The 15847-nt window shown below is 44.4% G+C and overlaps 1 protein-coding gene across 1 annotated transcript in view; it reads right to left on the bottom strand.

Annotated features, from left to right (window-relative positions):
- Positions 1-15847, bottom strand: part of LOC122555674 (collagen alpha-4(IV) chain-like) — a 240741-nt gene that overhangs the window by 62158 nt on the left and 162736 nt on the right. Inside the window, exon 31 of the mRNA XM_043701670.1 lies at positions 12622-12729. Coding sequence (XP_043557605.1) covers positions 12622-12729 — 108 coding nt within the window. The remainder of the gene's footprint in view (positions 1-12621; positions 12730-15847) is intronic.

Genomic DNA, 15847 nt, shown 5'->3' with positions numbered 1-15847 from the left:
GGAAAGTTTTAAAAACTAACAAAAGAGAATCATAAAAAAGTAGAGGGAGAAAATAAACTTTGAAGCTAAACGTGCAAAGTAATATCAAGATGAACAGCACGAACTTCTTTCACCATATATAGAGAAAGAGGAAAGCCAAAGTGAACACAAAGAGAATGAATCTGGGGAAATAATAACAATCGGAAACCTGGAAATGGCAGAAGAATTAAATAAATACTTTGCATCAATCTTTATAGTGAAAGACATGAATAGCATTCCAAAATTACCAAATATTCAAGGGTCAAAAGGGAAGAAAATAAGTACAATAACAATCATTAGAGAAGAAGTGCTCGGAGGTGTAGTGGACAGCGAAGAGGGTTACCTCAGATTACAACAGGATCTGGATCAGATGGGCCAATGGGCTGAGAAATGGCAGATGGAGTTTAATTCAGATAAATGCGAGGTGCTGCATTTTGGGAAAGTAAATCTTAGCAGGACTTATACACTTAATGATTAGATTACTTACAGTGTGGATACAGGCCCTTCAGCCCAACAAATCCACACCAACCCGCCGAACCCACCCGGACCCATTCCCGTACATTTACCCCTTCACCTAACACTATGGGCAATGTATCATGGCCAATTCACCTAACCTGCATATCTTTGGACTGTGCGAGGAGACCGGAGCACCCGTAGGAAACCCACGCAGACATGGGGAGAATGTGCAAACTCCACACAGACAGTTGCCCGAGGTGGGAATTGAACCCGGGTCTCTGGTGCTGTCAGGCACCGTGCTGCCCCAATGGTAAGGTCCTTGGGAGTGTTGCTGAACAAAGAGACCTTGGAGTGCAGGTTCATAGCTCCTTGAAAGTGGAGTCGCAGGTAGATAGCCAGGGTTGGAGGATTTGAGCTACAGGGAGAAGCTGGGGCTGTTTTCCCTGGAGTGTCAGAGGCTGAGGGGTGACCTTATAGAGGTTTACAAAATTATGAGGGGCATGGATAGGATAAATAGACAAAGTCTTTTCCCTGGAACTGGAGGACATAGATTTAGGATGACAGGGAAACATGTAAAAAAGACCTAGGGGGCAACATTTTCACACAGAGGGTGGTACGTGTATGGAATGGGCTGCCAGAGGATGTGGTGGAGGCTGGTACAATTGCAATATTTAAGAGGCATTTGGATGGGTATATGAATAGGAAGGGTTTGGAGGGATATGGGCCGGGTGCTGGCAGGTGGGACTAGATTAGGTTGGGATATCTGGTCAGCATGGATGGGTTGGACCGAAGGGTCTGTTTCCATGTTGGACATCTCTATGACTCTATAACTACTTGGGTGAAAAAGCATTAAGGCCCCTGGATTAGCGAGTTTTGAGAAGATTTAAGGCCCCTGGATCTGATGGAGTGTACCCCAATATGAAAGGAAGCAGTTACAGAATGCATTGGGAGGATTGGATTTGGCAATTGGCAATGAACCAGGTCATGTGCCAGATCTCTCAGTGGGACAGCATTTTGGTGATAGTGATTACAACTCCCTGACCTTTATTATAATCATGGAGAGGGATAGGATCAGACAGTATGGACAAGTATTTAATTGGAGGGAGGAGAATTACATTGCTATTAGGCAGGAACCGGGGCATCTAAATTGGGAACAGATATTCTCAGGGAAATGCGCAACAGAAATGTGGAGGTTGTTTAGGAACCACCTATTGATAGTGCTGGACAGGTTTGTCCCACTGAGGCAAGGAAGGGATGGTAGGGTAAAGGAACCTTGGGTGACAAGGGATGTGGACATCTACTCCAGAGGAGGAAGGAAGCTTACTTAAGGTTGAGGAAGCAAGGATCAGATAGGGCTCTAGAGGGTTACAAGGTGACCAGGAAGGAACTGAAAGACTTAGGAGAGCTAGAAGGGGGCATGAAAAAGCCTTGGCGGGAAGGATTAAGGAAAGCCCTAAGATATTCTACACTTATGTGAGAAATAAGAGGATGGCCAGAGTGAGGGTAGGGCTAATCAGGGATAGCGGAGGGAATTTGAGCCTGCAGTTGGTGGTGGTAGGGGAGGTCCTTAATGAATATTGTAGTTTAATCAGAAACAAAAACAGAAGTTGCTAGAAAAGCTCAGCAGATCTGGCAGCATCTGTGAAGAGAAATCAAAGTTAACATGTGATCCTTTAACAGTTGGTTTAGTGTCTGTTATTGAGCCAATGTTTGAGTCTGTAACAGCAGAGCATTTAGAAACATAGAACACGATCAAGCAGAGGTGGCATGGCTTCTTGAAGGGGAGTGACACCTGCCAAATATATAAGAATTCTTTGAGGAGGTAACAAGCAGAATAGATAAAGGGGAAGCAGTGGATGTGATAGATTCAGATTTTCAGAAGGTGTCTGATAAGGTTCTATGTGTTAAGCTGTTGATAAGACAAGAGCGCATGGAATGAGAGGTAGTATATGAGTATTGATAGAGGATTGGCTAACTGATAGAAAACAGGTTTGGGATAAGGGGTAAGGGCATTTTCAGGGTGACAATCTATGAATCGTGGGTCCCACAGGGATCAGTGTGGGGGCCACAGTTACTAACAATATATTATACATATATGTGTGTGTAATATATGCTAATCTATTAGTGACTTGGATGAGGCAAATGAATGTTCGACAACCAATTTTACATATGACCCAAAAATAGATGAGAAGATAAGTGAGAATGACACAGGGTCTACAGAGGGATACAGGTGGGTTCAGTGAGTAGGGAAAAATTGGCAGATGGAATCTAATGTAGAGAAATGTGAAGTTATGCACATAGGCAGGAAGACTAGAGGGGCTGAATATTATTTAAATGGAGAAAGACAGCAGAAAGCTATAGCACAGAGGGATTTGGGCATCACCATCCAGGAATCACAAACACCTGGCATCCAAGTTCAGTGGGTAATAGGGAATACTGCGTACAGTTCTGGTCACCACATTACCAAAAGAGGGTACAGAGGAGGTTCACCAGGATGTTGCCTGGTATGGAGGGTGCCAGCTATGAGGAGAGGTTGAACAGATTAGGATTATTTTCATTAAAAAGGAGGTTGAGAGGGGACCTGATTGAGGCCTACAAAATCATGAGAGGTATAGACAGGGTGGATAGCAAGAAGTTTTTTCCCAGAGTGCGGGACTCGGTTACTAGGGGTCATGAGTTCAAGGTGAGATGGAAAAGGTTTAGGGGAGATATGGATGGAAAGTTGTTTATGCAGAAGGTGGTAGGTGCCTGGAATGCATTGCCAGTGGAGGTGGTAGAGTCGGGCACGATAGCATCATTGAAGATGTATCTAAACAGATACATGAATGGGCAGGGAACAGAGGGACACAGATCCTTAGAAAATAGGCAGCAGGTTTAGATAGAGGATATGGATCAGCACAGGCTTGGAGGGTTGAAGGGCCTGTTCCTGTGCTGTAAGGTTCTTTGTTCTTTGTTCTTCTTTGAAGGCAAATGGAATGTTGGTCTTTATTTCAAAGGGATTGCAATATAAAAGTAGAGAGGTTTAACTAAAACAATACAATGTACGGGTCAGACCGCAGCTGGAATGCTGTGAACGGTTTTCGTTGCCTTATCTGAGGAAAGATAGACTGGCCTTACAGGCAGCTTCACTCAGCTGATCCCAGATATGAAAAGACTGTCTTATTAGGAGAAGGCGAGTATGTTGGGCTTGCTTTCATTGGAGTTTGGAAGAATAAGAGGAGACCTAACTGAAACATACAAGATTCTGAGGGAACTTGACAGGGAGATACAGAATGGCTGTACCCCTTTTCGAGAATCAAAGATTAGATTAGATACATCTGTAAAGCCTTTGACAAAGTTTCACATGGAAGGCTGGTCCAAAAGGTCATCCAAGGCAGGTTGGCAAACTGAATCCAAAGTTGGTTTACAAACAGGAAGCAAAGGGTGCTGATGGGGGGCTGTGTTTGTGGTTGGAAGCCTGTGACCAATGGTGTACCATAGGGATCGGTGCTGGCATCCTTGCTGTTTGTTATGTATACTAACAATTTGGATGTGAATGTAGGAGATATAATTAGTAAGTTCATAGATGTCATGAAAATTGCTGGTGTTGTTGATAGTAAGGAGGATGGTCTCGGGTACAGTCTAATCTTCATCAGCTGGGAAATTGGGCAGAGCAATGGCAGATGGAAATTAATCCTGATAAGTGTGAGGTGATGCAATTTGAGAAGTCTAATAAGGGAAGGACATACACAATGAATGGCAGGTCTCTAGGAGTGCTGAGGAACAAAGGGACCTTGATGTACAAGTCTAGAGATCCCTGATATACAGGTAGACAGGGTGTGGAAGAAGGCTTCTGGAATGTTGCTTTCATTAGCTGGGACATAGAATATAGGGTAATAAGTCTTGGTTCAACTTTATAAAACATTCATTAGGCCACAGATGGAATACTGTTTGGTTCTGGTTGTCACATTATTGGAAATTCCTTATTGCACTGGACAGGGTACAAAGGAGATTCAGCAGGATGTTTCCTGGAATGGAAAGTCTCCCAATGGGTGGTAGAAATATGGAACATGCTGCCTGAGAAGGTGGTGGAAGCCCGCTCTAGTAACATTTAAGAAGCATCTGGATGAGCACGTGAAATGCCAGGACATAATAGGCTCTGGGCAAAAGTGAGGACTGCAGGTGCTGGAGATTAGAGTCGGGTGTGTGGTGCTGGGAAAGCACAGCAGGTCAGACAGCATCCGAGGAGCAGGAGAGTCGACATTTCGGGCAAAAGCCTTTCATCAGGAATTTCAGGTTGAGATCCACCACTGCCATGGCCCCCAGATAACGTCTGACACATGAAGACAACCCACAATCTTTATAAAGCAGGACAGAGATCGTTACTACGTTAACTGTGAGGAAGGGAAAAAACTACACCATCATAGACTCTGGACCAAGTGCAAGTAAGTGGGATTAGTGTAGTTTGGTGTTTGTTGATCACTTTGGCATGGTGGGGATATTTCAATGCTGTATGACTCTCTCTGAGCAGGCATAAACTCAGAATAAAGGTACACTTGTTGAAGATAGACATGAGGAGGCATTTCATTTCTCAGGGGGACAGAATTTGTGGAATTCTTTATTACAGAGGGCTGTTGAATCTGAATCATTAAATATATTCAAGACAGATTGTTAATCAGTAAGAGAACATAAGAACAGGAGTAGACCATTTAGCCCCTCAAGCCTGTTCCATCATTCAAGGAGATCATGGCTGATCTGTGGCCTAACTCCATATACTTAGCTTTGGCCCATATCCCTGAATAATTTTGCATAATAAGATTTATCTACATCAGATTAAAACTAACAATTGATTTCATGTCAACTACCATTTGTGGAAGAGAGTTCCAAACCTCTCCCACCCTTTGTGTGTGGAAGTGCTTCTGAATATCTCTCCTGAACGGTCTGGCCCTAATTCTCAGACAATGCCTTGAAGTTCTAGAATCTCCAACCAGTGGGAATAGTTTATCCGCATCTACTCTGTCCTTTGCTGTTAATATCTTGAAGGATTCAAATCAGAACACCCCTTAACCTTCTAAATTCTTGAGAATTACGGTTGATGGGGAAAAGGTGTGAAAGTGGAGTTGAGGATTGCCAGATCAGCCACTGAACAGTGGAGCTGACTTTGATGGACTGAATGAAGAAGGGCTTCGACTCGAAACGTTGATTCTCCTGCTCTTCGGATGCTGCCTGACCTGCTGTGCTTTTCCAGCAACACACTCTCAACTCTGATCTCCAGTATCTGCAGACATCACTGTTTCCTCCTTGATGGGCTGAATGGCCTACTGCTGCTTGCAAGGCTGATGGCCTTATAGTAAAGCAATAATGCTTTTGATACAAAGCAACTATTTGTTCATCAACCTACTCTCTCAACCAGCAAACACAGACAATATATGTTGTGGTTCTGTTTGCCGAGCTGGGAATTTGTGTTGCAGACGTTTCGTCCCCTGTCTAGGTGACATCCTCAGTGCTTGGGAGCCTCCTGTGAAGCGCTTCTGTGATGCTTCCTCTGGCATTTATAGTGGTTTGAATCTGCCGCTTCCGGTTGTCAGTTCCAGCTGTCTGCTGCAGTGGTCGGTATCTGCTGTCCAGGTCGATGTGCTTATTGATTGAATCTGTGGATGAGTGCCATGCCTCTAGGAATTCCCTGGCTGTTCTCGGTTGGGCTTGTCCTATAATAGTATGAGCATTTCCCATCAACCACCACCCTCTGTCTTCTTTCAGCTAGCCAATTTCTGATCCAAACCGTTAAATCGCCCTCAATCCCATGCCTCTGTATTTTGTGCAAAATCCTACCATGGGAAACCTTATCAAACACCTTATGAAATCCATATATATACCACATCAACTGCTTTACCCTCATCCACGTGTTTGGTCACCATTTCAAAGAACTCACTAAGGTTTGTGAGGCACGACCTATCCTTCACAAAACCATGCTAACTATTCCTAATCAACTTATTCCTTTCTAGATGATTACAAATCCTATCTCTTATAACCTTTTCCAACACTTTACCCACAACCAAAGGCAGGGTCACTGGTCTACAATTACCAGGGTTGTCTCTATTCCCCTTTTTGAACAAGGGGACAACATTTGCTATCCTTCAGTCTTCTGGCACTATTCCTGTCGACAACAACGACATAAACATCAAAGCCAAAGGCTCCACAATCTTCTCCCTGGCTTCCCAGAGAATTCTCGGATAAATCCCATCTGGCCCAGGGGACTTACCTATTTTCACACTTTCCAGAATAGCTAACACCTCCCCCTTGTGAACTTCAATCCCATCCAGTCTAGTGGCCTGTTTCTCAGTATTCTCCTCGACAACATTGCCTTTTTCCTGTGTGAATAACGATGAAAAATATTCACTTTGTCCTTCCCCATCTCCTCAGACTCCACGCACACTTGATCTTTCCCACATCATTGTTTTATTCCTGATGTACTTGTAAAAAGCTTTAGGGTTTTCCGTGATCCTACCTGTCCACGACTTCTCATGTCCCCTCCTGCCTCTTCTTAGCTCTCTCTTTAGGTCTTTCCTGACTAACTTGTAACTCTCAAGTGTCTGAACTGAGCCTTCACGTCTCATTCTAACATAAGCCTCTTTCTTCATCTTGACAAGAGATTCAACTTCTTTAGTAAAGCCCGGCTCCCTCGCTCGACCACTTCCTCCCTGCCTGACAGGTACATACTTATCAAGGACACCCAATAGTTGTTCCTTGAATAAGCTCCACATTTCTATTGTGCCCATCCCCTGCAGTTTCCTTCACTATCTTATGCATCCTAAATCTTGCCTAATCGCATCACAATTGCTTTTCCCCCCAATAATAACTCTTGCACTGCATTATATACCTATCCCTTTCCAGTAAAGTAAACATAACCAAATTGTGGTCACTATCACCAAAGAGCTCACCTACCTCCAAATCTAACACCTGGCCAGGTTCATTGCCCAGTACTAAATCCAATATGGCCTCACCCCTTGTTGGACAGTCTACATATTATGTCAGGAAACCATCTTGCACACAATGGACAAAAACTGACCCAACTAAAGTACTTGAACTATAGTGTTTAATTTCAATATTTGGAAAGTTAAAGACCCCCATAACATCTACCCTGTTACTCTTGCTCCTATCCAGAATTATCTTTGCTATCCTTTCCTCTACATTTATGGAACTATTCGGAAGCCTAAAGAAAACTCCCAACAGGGTGACCTCTCCTTTCCTGTTTCTAACCTCAGCACATACTACCTCAGTAGACGAATCCTCAAATGTCCCTTATCCCACCTTAATACTATTCTTGACTAACAATGCCACACCCACCCCCCTTTTTTTAACCATTATCTCTGTTTTTACTGAAACATCTGAATCCCAGAATCTGCTCTATCCATGTCTCCGAAATGGCCACAACATTGTCCCAGGTATCAACCCAAGCTGCAGGTTCATCCATCTTATTCTGGATGCTCCTGGTGTTGAAGTAGTTGCACTTCAAACCACCTTCCTGTTTGCCGGTGAACTCTTGCGACCTTGAACGCTCATTTCTGACCTCACGACCTCAACCTTCTGGACACTGGAACTACAGTTTAGGTTCCCATCCTCCAGCTGAATTAGTTTCAACCCTCCCGAATACCATTAGCAAATATCCCCTCCACCCACCCTCTTGCCTGTAGAGGTCCCACCTACCCCAGAATGAGGCCCAATTATCCAAGTATCTGAAACCTTTCCTCCTGCAGCCACGTGTTCAACTCCTCTCTCTCCTTATTCGTTGCCTTGCTAGCATGTGGGAAGAGTAATAAATCAGAGATAACAACTCTGTTTGTTCCAGCTCTAAACTTCCACCCTAGCTCCCTGATTGTCTGCCTTAAATCCCCATCTCTCTAGTGATAGATTAAACTGCATTTATTTCAATGCAAGAGGCCTAACAGGGAAGGCAGATGAACTCAGAGTATGGTTAGGAACATGGGACTGGGATATCATAGCAAATACAGAAACATGGCTCAGGGATGGACAGGACTGGCAGCTTAATGTTCCAGGATACAAATGCTACAGGAAGGATAGAAAGGGAGGCAAGAGAGGAGGGGGAGTGGCGATTTTGGTAAGGTATAGTTCAAAGTTTGTGAGAAGATTTGAAGCTCGGGTGCTCGTTGTTGTGATTTTGTTCGCCGAGCTGGGAATTTGTGTTGCAGACGTTTCGTCCCCTGTCTAGGTGACATCCTCAGTGCTTGGGAGCCTCCTGTGAAGCGCTTCTGTGATCTTTCCTCCGGCATTTGTAGTGGTTTGAATCTGCCGCTTCCGGTTGTCAGTTCCAGCTGTCCGCTGCAGTGGTCGGTATATTGGGTCCAGGTCGAATGTGCTTATTGATTGAATCTGTGGATGAGTGCCATGCCTCTAGGAATTCCCTGGCTGTTCTCTGTTTGACTTGTCCTATAATAGTATATAATAGTACTACTATTATATGACAAGCCAAACAGAGAACAGCCAGGGAATATACTGGCCACTACAGCGGACAGCTGGAACTGACAACCGGAAGCGGCAGAGACAAACCACTATAAATGCTGGAGGAAACATCACAGAAGCGCTTCACAGGAGGCTCCCAAGCACTGAGGATGTCACCTAGACAGGGGACGAAACGTCTGCAACACAAATTCCCAGCTCGGCAAACAGAACCACAACAGGTCATTTATAAAAATGACAAACAGCAGTGGCCCCAAAACAGATCCTTGCGGTGCAGCACTAGTAATTGAACTCCAGGATGAGCATTTCCCATCAACCACCACCCTCTGTCTTCTTTCAGCTAGCCAATTTCTGATCCAAACAGTTAAATCACCCTCAATCCCATGCTTCTGTATTTTGTGCAAAATCCTACCATGGGGAACCTTATCAAACACCTTATGAAATCCATATATATACCACATCAACTGCTTTACCCTCATCCACCTGTTTGGTCACCATTTCAAAGAACTCAATAAGGTTTGTGAGGCACGACCTATCCTTCACAAAACCATGCTAACTATTCCTAATCAACTTATTCCTTTCTAGATGATTATAAATCCTATCTCTTTTAACCTTTTCCAACACTTTACCCACAACCGAAGGAAGGCTCACTGGTCTACAATTACCAGGGTTGTCTCTATTCCCCTTTTTGAACAAGGGGACAACATTTGCTATCCTTCAGTCTTCTGGCACTATTCCTGTCGACAACGACGACATAAACATCAAAGCCAAAGGCTCCACAAACTTCTCCCTGGCTTCCCAGAGAATTCTCGGATAAATCCCATCTGGCCCAGGGGACTTACCTATTTTCACACTTTCCAGAATAGCTAACACCTCCCCTTTGTGAACCTCAATCTCATCCAGTCTAATAGCCTGTTTCTCAGTATTCTCCTCGACAACATTGCCTTTTTCCTGTGTGAATAACGAGGAAAACTATTCACTTTGTGCTTCCCCTATCTCCTCAGACTCCATGCACACCTTGATCTTTCCCACATCATTGTTTTATTCCTGATTTCCTTGTAAAAAGCTTTAGGGTTTTCCGTGATCCTACCTGTCCATGACTTCTCATGTCCCCTCCTGGCTCTTCTTAGCTCTCTCTTTAGGTCTTTCCTGACTAACTTATAACTCTCAAGTGCCCGAACTGAGCCTTCACGTCTCATTCTAACATAAGCCTCCTTCTTCATCTTGACAAGAGATTCAACTTCTTTAGTAAAGCCCAGCTCCCTCAAGCTCCACATTTCTATTGTGCCCATTCCCTGCAGTTTCCTTCACCATCTTATGCATCCTAAATCTTGCCTAATCGCATCACAATTGCTTTTCCCCCAACAATAACTCTTGCACTGCAATATATACCTATTCCTTTCCAGTAAAGTAAACATAACCGGATTATGGTCACTATCACCAAAGTGCTCACCTACCTCCAAATCTAACACCTGGCCAGGTTCATTGCCCAGTACTAAATCCAATATGGCCTTGCCCCTTGTTGGACTGTCTACATATTATGTCAGGAAACCATCTTGCACATAATAGACAAAAACTGACCCAACTAAAGTACTTGAACTATAGTATTTAATTTCAATATTTGGAAAGTTAAAGACCCCCATAACATCTATCCTGTTACTCTCGCTCCTATCCAGAATTATCTTTGCTATCCTTTCCTCTACATTTATGGAACTATTCGGTAGCCTATAGAAAACTCCCAACAGGGTGACCTCTCCTTTCCTGTTTCTAACCTCAACCCATACTACTTCAGTAGACGAGTCCTCAAATGTCCCTTATCCCACCTTAATACTATTCTTGACTAACAATGCCACACCCACCCCCCTTTTTTTACCAATTATCTCTGTTTTTACTGAAACATCTGAATCCCAGAATCTGCTCTATCCATGTCTCCGAAATGGCCACAACATTGTCCCAGGTATCAACCCAAGCTGCAGGTTCATCCATCTTATTCTGGATGCTCCTGGTGTTGAAGTAGTTGCACTTCAAACCACCTTCCTGTTTGCCGGTGAACTCTTGCGACCTTGAACGCTCATTTCTGACCTCACGACCTCAACCTTCTGGACACTGGAACTACAGTTTAGGTTCCCATCCTCCAGCTGAATTAGTTTCAACCCTCCCGAATACCATTAGCAAATATCCCCTCCACCCACCCTCTTGCCTGTAGAGGTCCCACCTACCCCAGAATGAGGCCCAATTATCCAAGTATCTGAAACCTTTCCTCCTGCAGCCACGTGTTCAACTCCTCTCTCTCCTTATTCGTTGCCTTGCTAGCATGTGGGAAGAGTAATAAATCAGAGATAACAACTCTGTTTGTTCCAGCTCTAAACTTCCACCCTAGCTCCCTGATTGTCTGCCTTAAATCCCCATCTCTCTTCCTACCCATGTCATTGGTGCCTACGTGGATCACGACTCGGGGCTGCTCCCCCTCCCCCTCAAGGATCCCAAAAACACAATCCGAGACATCATGAACCCTGGCTCCTGGGAGGCAACACACCAACCGTGAATCTCTCTCGTTCTCACAGAACCTCCTATCTGTCCCCCTAACTGTGGAGTTCCCAATGACTACTGCTCTGCTCCTCTCCCCCCCTTCCCTTCTGAGCAACAGGGACTGTGATGATGAGAAATGTCTTCACCCAGAGAGTAGGGAGCCGGTGGAATTCTCTGCCATGGAAATGGTTGTAGCCAAAACATTGAGTGTTTTCAAGAAGGAGTTACATTGTTCTTAGAGCTAAAGGGATCAAAGGGTAGAGACAGCAGGACAGAGAGTTGGATGATCAGTCTTGATCAGAGTGAACAGCAGAACAGGCTCGAATGGCTGAATGTTTCCATGTTTGAAGCCATTCTGTTCAGGTTTCTGCTGGCTTTCAACACATACACGAATAAACCTTAAGTTGGGCCACATTTGAAATGCTGTGCATAGTTCTGTTCACCACACTGTCGGAAGGACATGGAGGCCTTGAAGAGGGTACAGAAATGGTTAACCAGGATGTTGCCTGCTTTGGGGGGGTATAGCTATGAGGAAACGTTGGACAAACTTGGTTTGTTTTCACTTGGACTTCAAAGGATGAGGGACAACCTGATAGAAGTTTACAAAATTACAAGAGGCATGGATAGAATGGATAATCAGAGTCTTTTTCCCAGGGTAGAAATGTGAATTACGAGGGGACACGGGTTTAAGTTAAAAGGGGTTAAGATTAAAGGAGATGTGACAGGCAGGGTTTTTACACAGAGGATGGTAAGTGTCTGGAACGCACTGCCATAGGAGGTGGTGGAAGCTATTACAATAGCAATGTTAAAGAGGCATCATGACAGATACAGGAATAGGTAGAGAATGGAGGGAGATGGATCACGTGGAGGCAATAGGTTTTTAGTTCAGAAAGGCATCATGTATTAGCATAATCTTGGTGGGCCGAAGGGTCTGTTCCTGTGCTGGACTGTTCCACATTCTTTGTTCTTACCAGGAAGTAAGTTAACATTTCACCCAAATGACTTAATCTTTGAGGAATGACTTTCATTATCTCATTTTGGTGGGTTCAAATTCATTCCAGAGGTAAAAGAATGAAATGTTTATTTGAATAAGTCATCAATCACGATTCTTTAACCAAATTCTAAGACATATGAAAGTGAGTTGGGCTGCATGCTCCTTACCTCTTGAGCCTGTAAATCCACTTTGACCAGGAACACCCAATATTCCTCGAGTGCCTTTTTCATAAATGATTCGGGGCCATGACTTTTCTCCTGGATCCCCTCCTTCTCCTGAAACAAAAGGAGTTTAAATTTCCTCTCTGTCCTAAACTGTTCTAATTTTTTTTTAAAAATAGATTGGAAGGACATGAGATGTTGCCTTACCAAAAGAAATATCGGAAATCAAAAATCACAGCAGCCAAGTTAACACCAAACAACCAAAATAAATGCCATGACCGCAATGGGAACAGCACCCTGGAAACCAAGCCTCACTACTTTGAGAGCTGTTGCAAACATATAAATGACCAATTTATTCACTAGGATGGTAATTTGACTGAATTTGACCAGTGTCAAAAGCTAAAGGTAAAAACCAACAAGAAAATGGATTTATTATTAACACATTTAACCATTAACAAGGGGCACAACAGTTTATTGAGCCTTAACGTGTAAACCTAAACTATAACCTCTCTCATCCAAAATGCACGCATTCATACACAATTAGAACAGTCAAGACAGACATCGCTAAAAAGACTCAGATTCTGTGGATCAAGATTCACTTTCTCACAGGTCTTTTGATTTCTGGTAATGATACAATGATACCATGGACTGGGATAATCCTCAATTTCAGCAGCCAGTCAGTTAGACCTAGGTCTCTGCCTGAGTTAGAAATTCTTCTTTGCACAGTCTTTGAGAATTGTTTCTTTAGCACCCACGGGTCTGACGGCAACTGTGTCTTCTCTCAGTTCTGTGCTTAACTACAAGTTAACAATAAAAGCAGTCACTAGGCAGCTGCTTTTTTTTAAACTCAAAGACACCTTGTGCCAGTTTATCTCACTAAACACTCTAATCCAACTTTTCAAAAAGTTACGTGACCTTGTGTAATCAATGAGCATATAGTTCCACTTTTACTTTGAGTTGTAAAAGCGAGTTTGAGCTCTGCAGTACAGCTGTGTCCAAACTTTCATCTTCCTGTTCATATTCCCAAAGAAATATATATTCAGCTCTTACACAATTAGAATCCCGACAGTGTGGAAACAGGCCCTTCAGCCCAACAAGTCTATACCAGCCCCTCCGAAGAGTAACCCACCCAAACATATTCCACTAGCCTATTATCCTATATTTACCCCTGACTAATGCACCTAACCTCCACATCACTGAACACAACGGGCAATTTAGCATGTCCAGTTCACCTAATCTGCACATCTTTGGACTGTGGGAGGAAACCGGAGCACCCGGAGGAAACCTACGCAGACACGGGGAGAATGTGCAAACTCCACACAGTCAGTCGCCCGGGGCTGGAATTGTACCTGGGTCCTTGGCGCTGTGAGGCAGCAGTGCTAATCACTGTGCCACCGTGCCGCCCCTTTCCAACAGAACCATCCTTGTCCTCCTCCATTGGCACAGCGAACCACACCGCAAATTGGAGGAACACCACCTCATCTTATGCTTGGGCAGCCTACAGCCCAGAGGACTCAACATTGAGTTCTCCAATTTTAGATAACCTCCCTCCCCATCCCCTAATGCCCTTCCCAGCCCCTCCCCCTCCCTTCCACTGCTCCCTGCCACCATTCCTCCCAAAGACCAACCAGGTCGTACCCTCTACCTGTCTTCGCCTATCCCCACCTCATCATCCTGCCCCCGCCACCCCCTTTATCTGAAGCTCCCCTTACACCCATCTCCAGTCCTGAAGAAGGACAATGCAAGTTGGAAGTCAGGTTGTAGTCTTTATGTTATGATGCTGTCTTTTTGAGGACCTCGATGAATTTCCACACAGAAAAGAAACAAGCCATTTCGACCCAGCCCTGCCACAGAAAGTAGACAGGCAGGAGGCTGGAAGAACACGGCAAGCCAGGCAGCATCTGGTGGTGGAGAAGTCAATCCTTCCTCAGAACTGGGGGTGGGTGTGAGGGGAGCTGCAGATAAAGGGGGTGGCGGGCACAGGATGGTGGGGTGGGGATAGGTGAAGACAGGTAAAGGGTACGACATGGTTAGTGAATGGGAGAAATGGATCCAGTTGGTAGCAGGGAGCAGTGGAAGGGAGGAGGAGGGGCTGGGAAGGGAGTCAGGGGATGGGGAGGGAGCTTTTCTGAAATTGGAGTCAATGTAGAGTCCTCCAGGCTGTAGGCTGCCCAAGAAGACTCCAGTTTGCGGTTTGGTTCATTGTGGTAATCGAGGAGGCCAAGGATGGTCATGTCAGAAAGGGAGTGGGAAAGGGAATCAAAATGGTCAGTGACTGGGAGGTCCAGTCGGCCCCTGTGGGCCCGGCTGAGATGCTGGGTGAACCATTCCCTAAGTTTACGTTCGGTCTCCCTGAAGTACAGAAGACCACATCAGGAACACCAGATACAATAAATCAGGTTGGAGGAGGGGCAGGTGAACCTCTGTCTCACCTGGAAGGACTTTTTGGGGCCCTAGTTGGAGATGAGGGGGGTTGGTGTGTCGGGAGGTTTTATATCCTTTCCGGTTACAGGGGAAGGTACCTGGGCACTCCTGCCACAGAAAGTAAGCAGCTTGTTAAAACATCAAAGGGACAAATGTTGAATGCTTAATTTCTTCCCACAGACTTTAACTATACACAGAATCACAAGTACCTTGCAATTAAAATGTGGAAATGATTATAGATGTAAGGAGAGTCTGTCTAGTGTGATCTCACATAGTAACACTTTCATGACTACTCTCCTGATAACTGAAGCCCTTTAAACATAAAGCATCAGATAACTTGAAGTACAAGTTTGGCTGATCCATCATTTCCACTGACTATTTCTCCAGGAACACCTGAAATAAATGAACAATCTGTTAGCCTGTCTTAGTAATTAATTAATACACAGGGCAGGGGCATGATGCTGGAACTGAACAAAACATTATTTCGGCCACAACTAGGGTATTTTCGAACCTACATTTTAGGAGGGCTGTAAGGTTTGGCACACCCCACAGGCTGCTTATAAACCAAATAGATCGAGTGAATCCTTAGAACAGTATAAAGGCCGTAGGAGTATACTTAAGAGGGAAATCAGGAGGGCAAAAAGGGGACATGAGATAGCTTTGGCAAATAGAATTAAGGAAAATCCAAAGGGTTTTTACAAATATATTAAGGACAAAAGGGTAACTAGCGAGAGAATAGGGCCCCTCAAAGATCAGCAAGGCGGCCTTTGTGTGGAGACACAGAAAATGGGGGAGATACTAAATGAGT

This window comes from Chiloscyllium plagiosum, chromosome 13 (genome assembly GCF_004010195.1).
Source record: "Chiloscyllium plagiosum isolate BGI_BamShark_2017 chromosome 13, ASM401019v2, whole genome shotgun sequence".
In the NCBI taxonomy this organism is placed as follows: domain Eukaryota; kingdom Metazoa; phylum Chordata; class Chondrichthyes; order Orectolobiformes; family Hemiscylliidae; genus Chiloscyllium; species Chiloscyllium plagiosum.
Note: the sequence above shows the minus strand (reverse complement) of the source record. Positions and strands in the feature narration are given on the sequence as shown.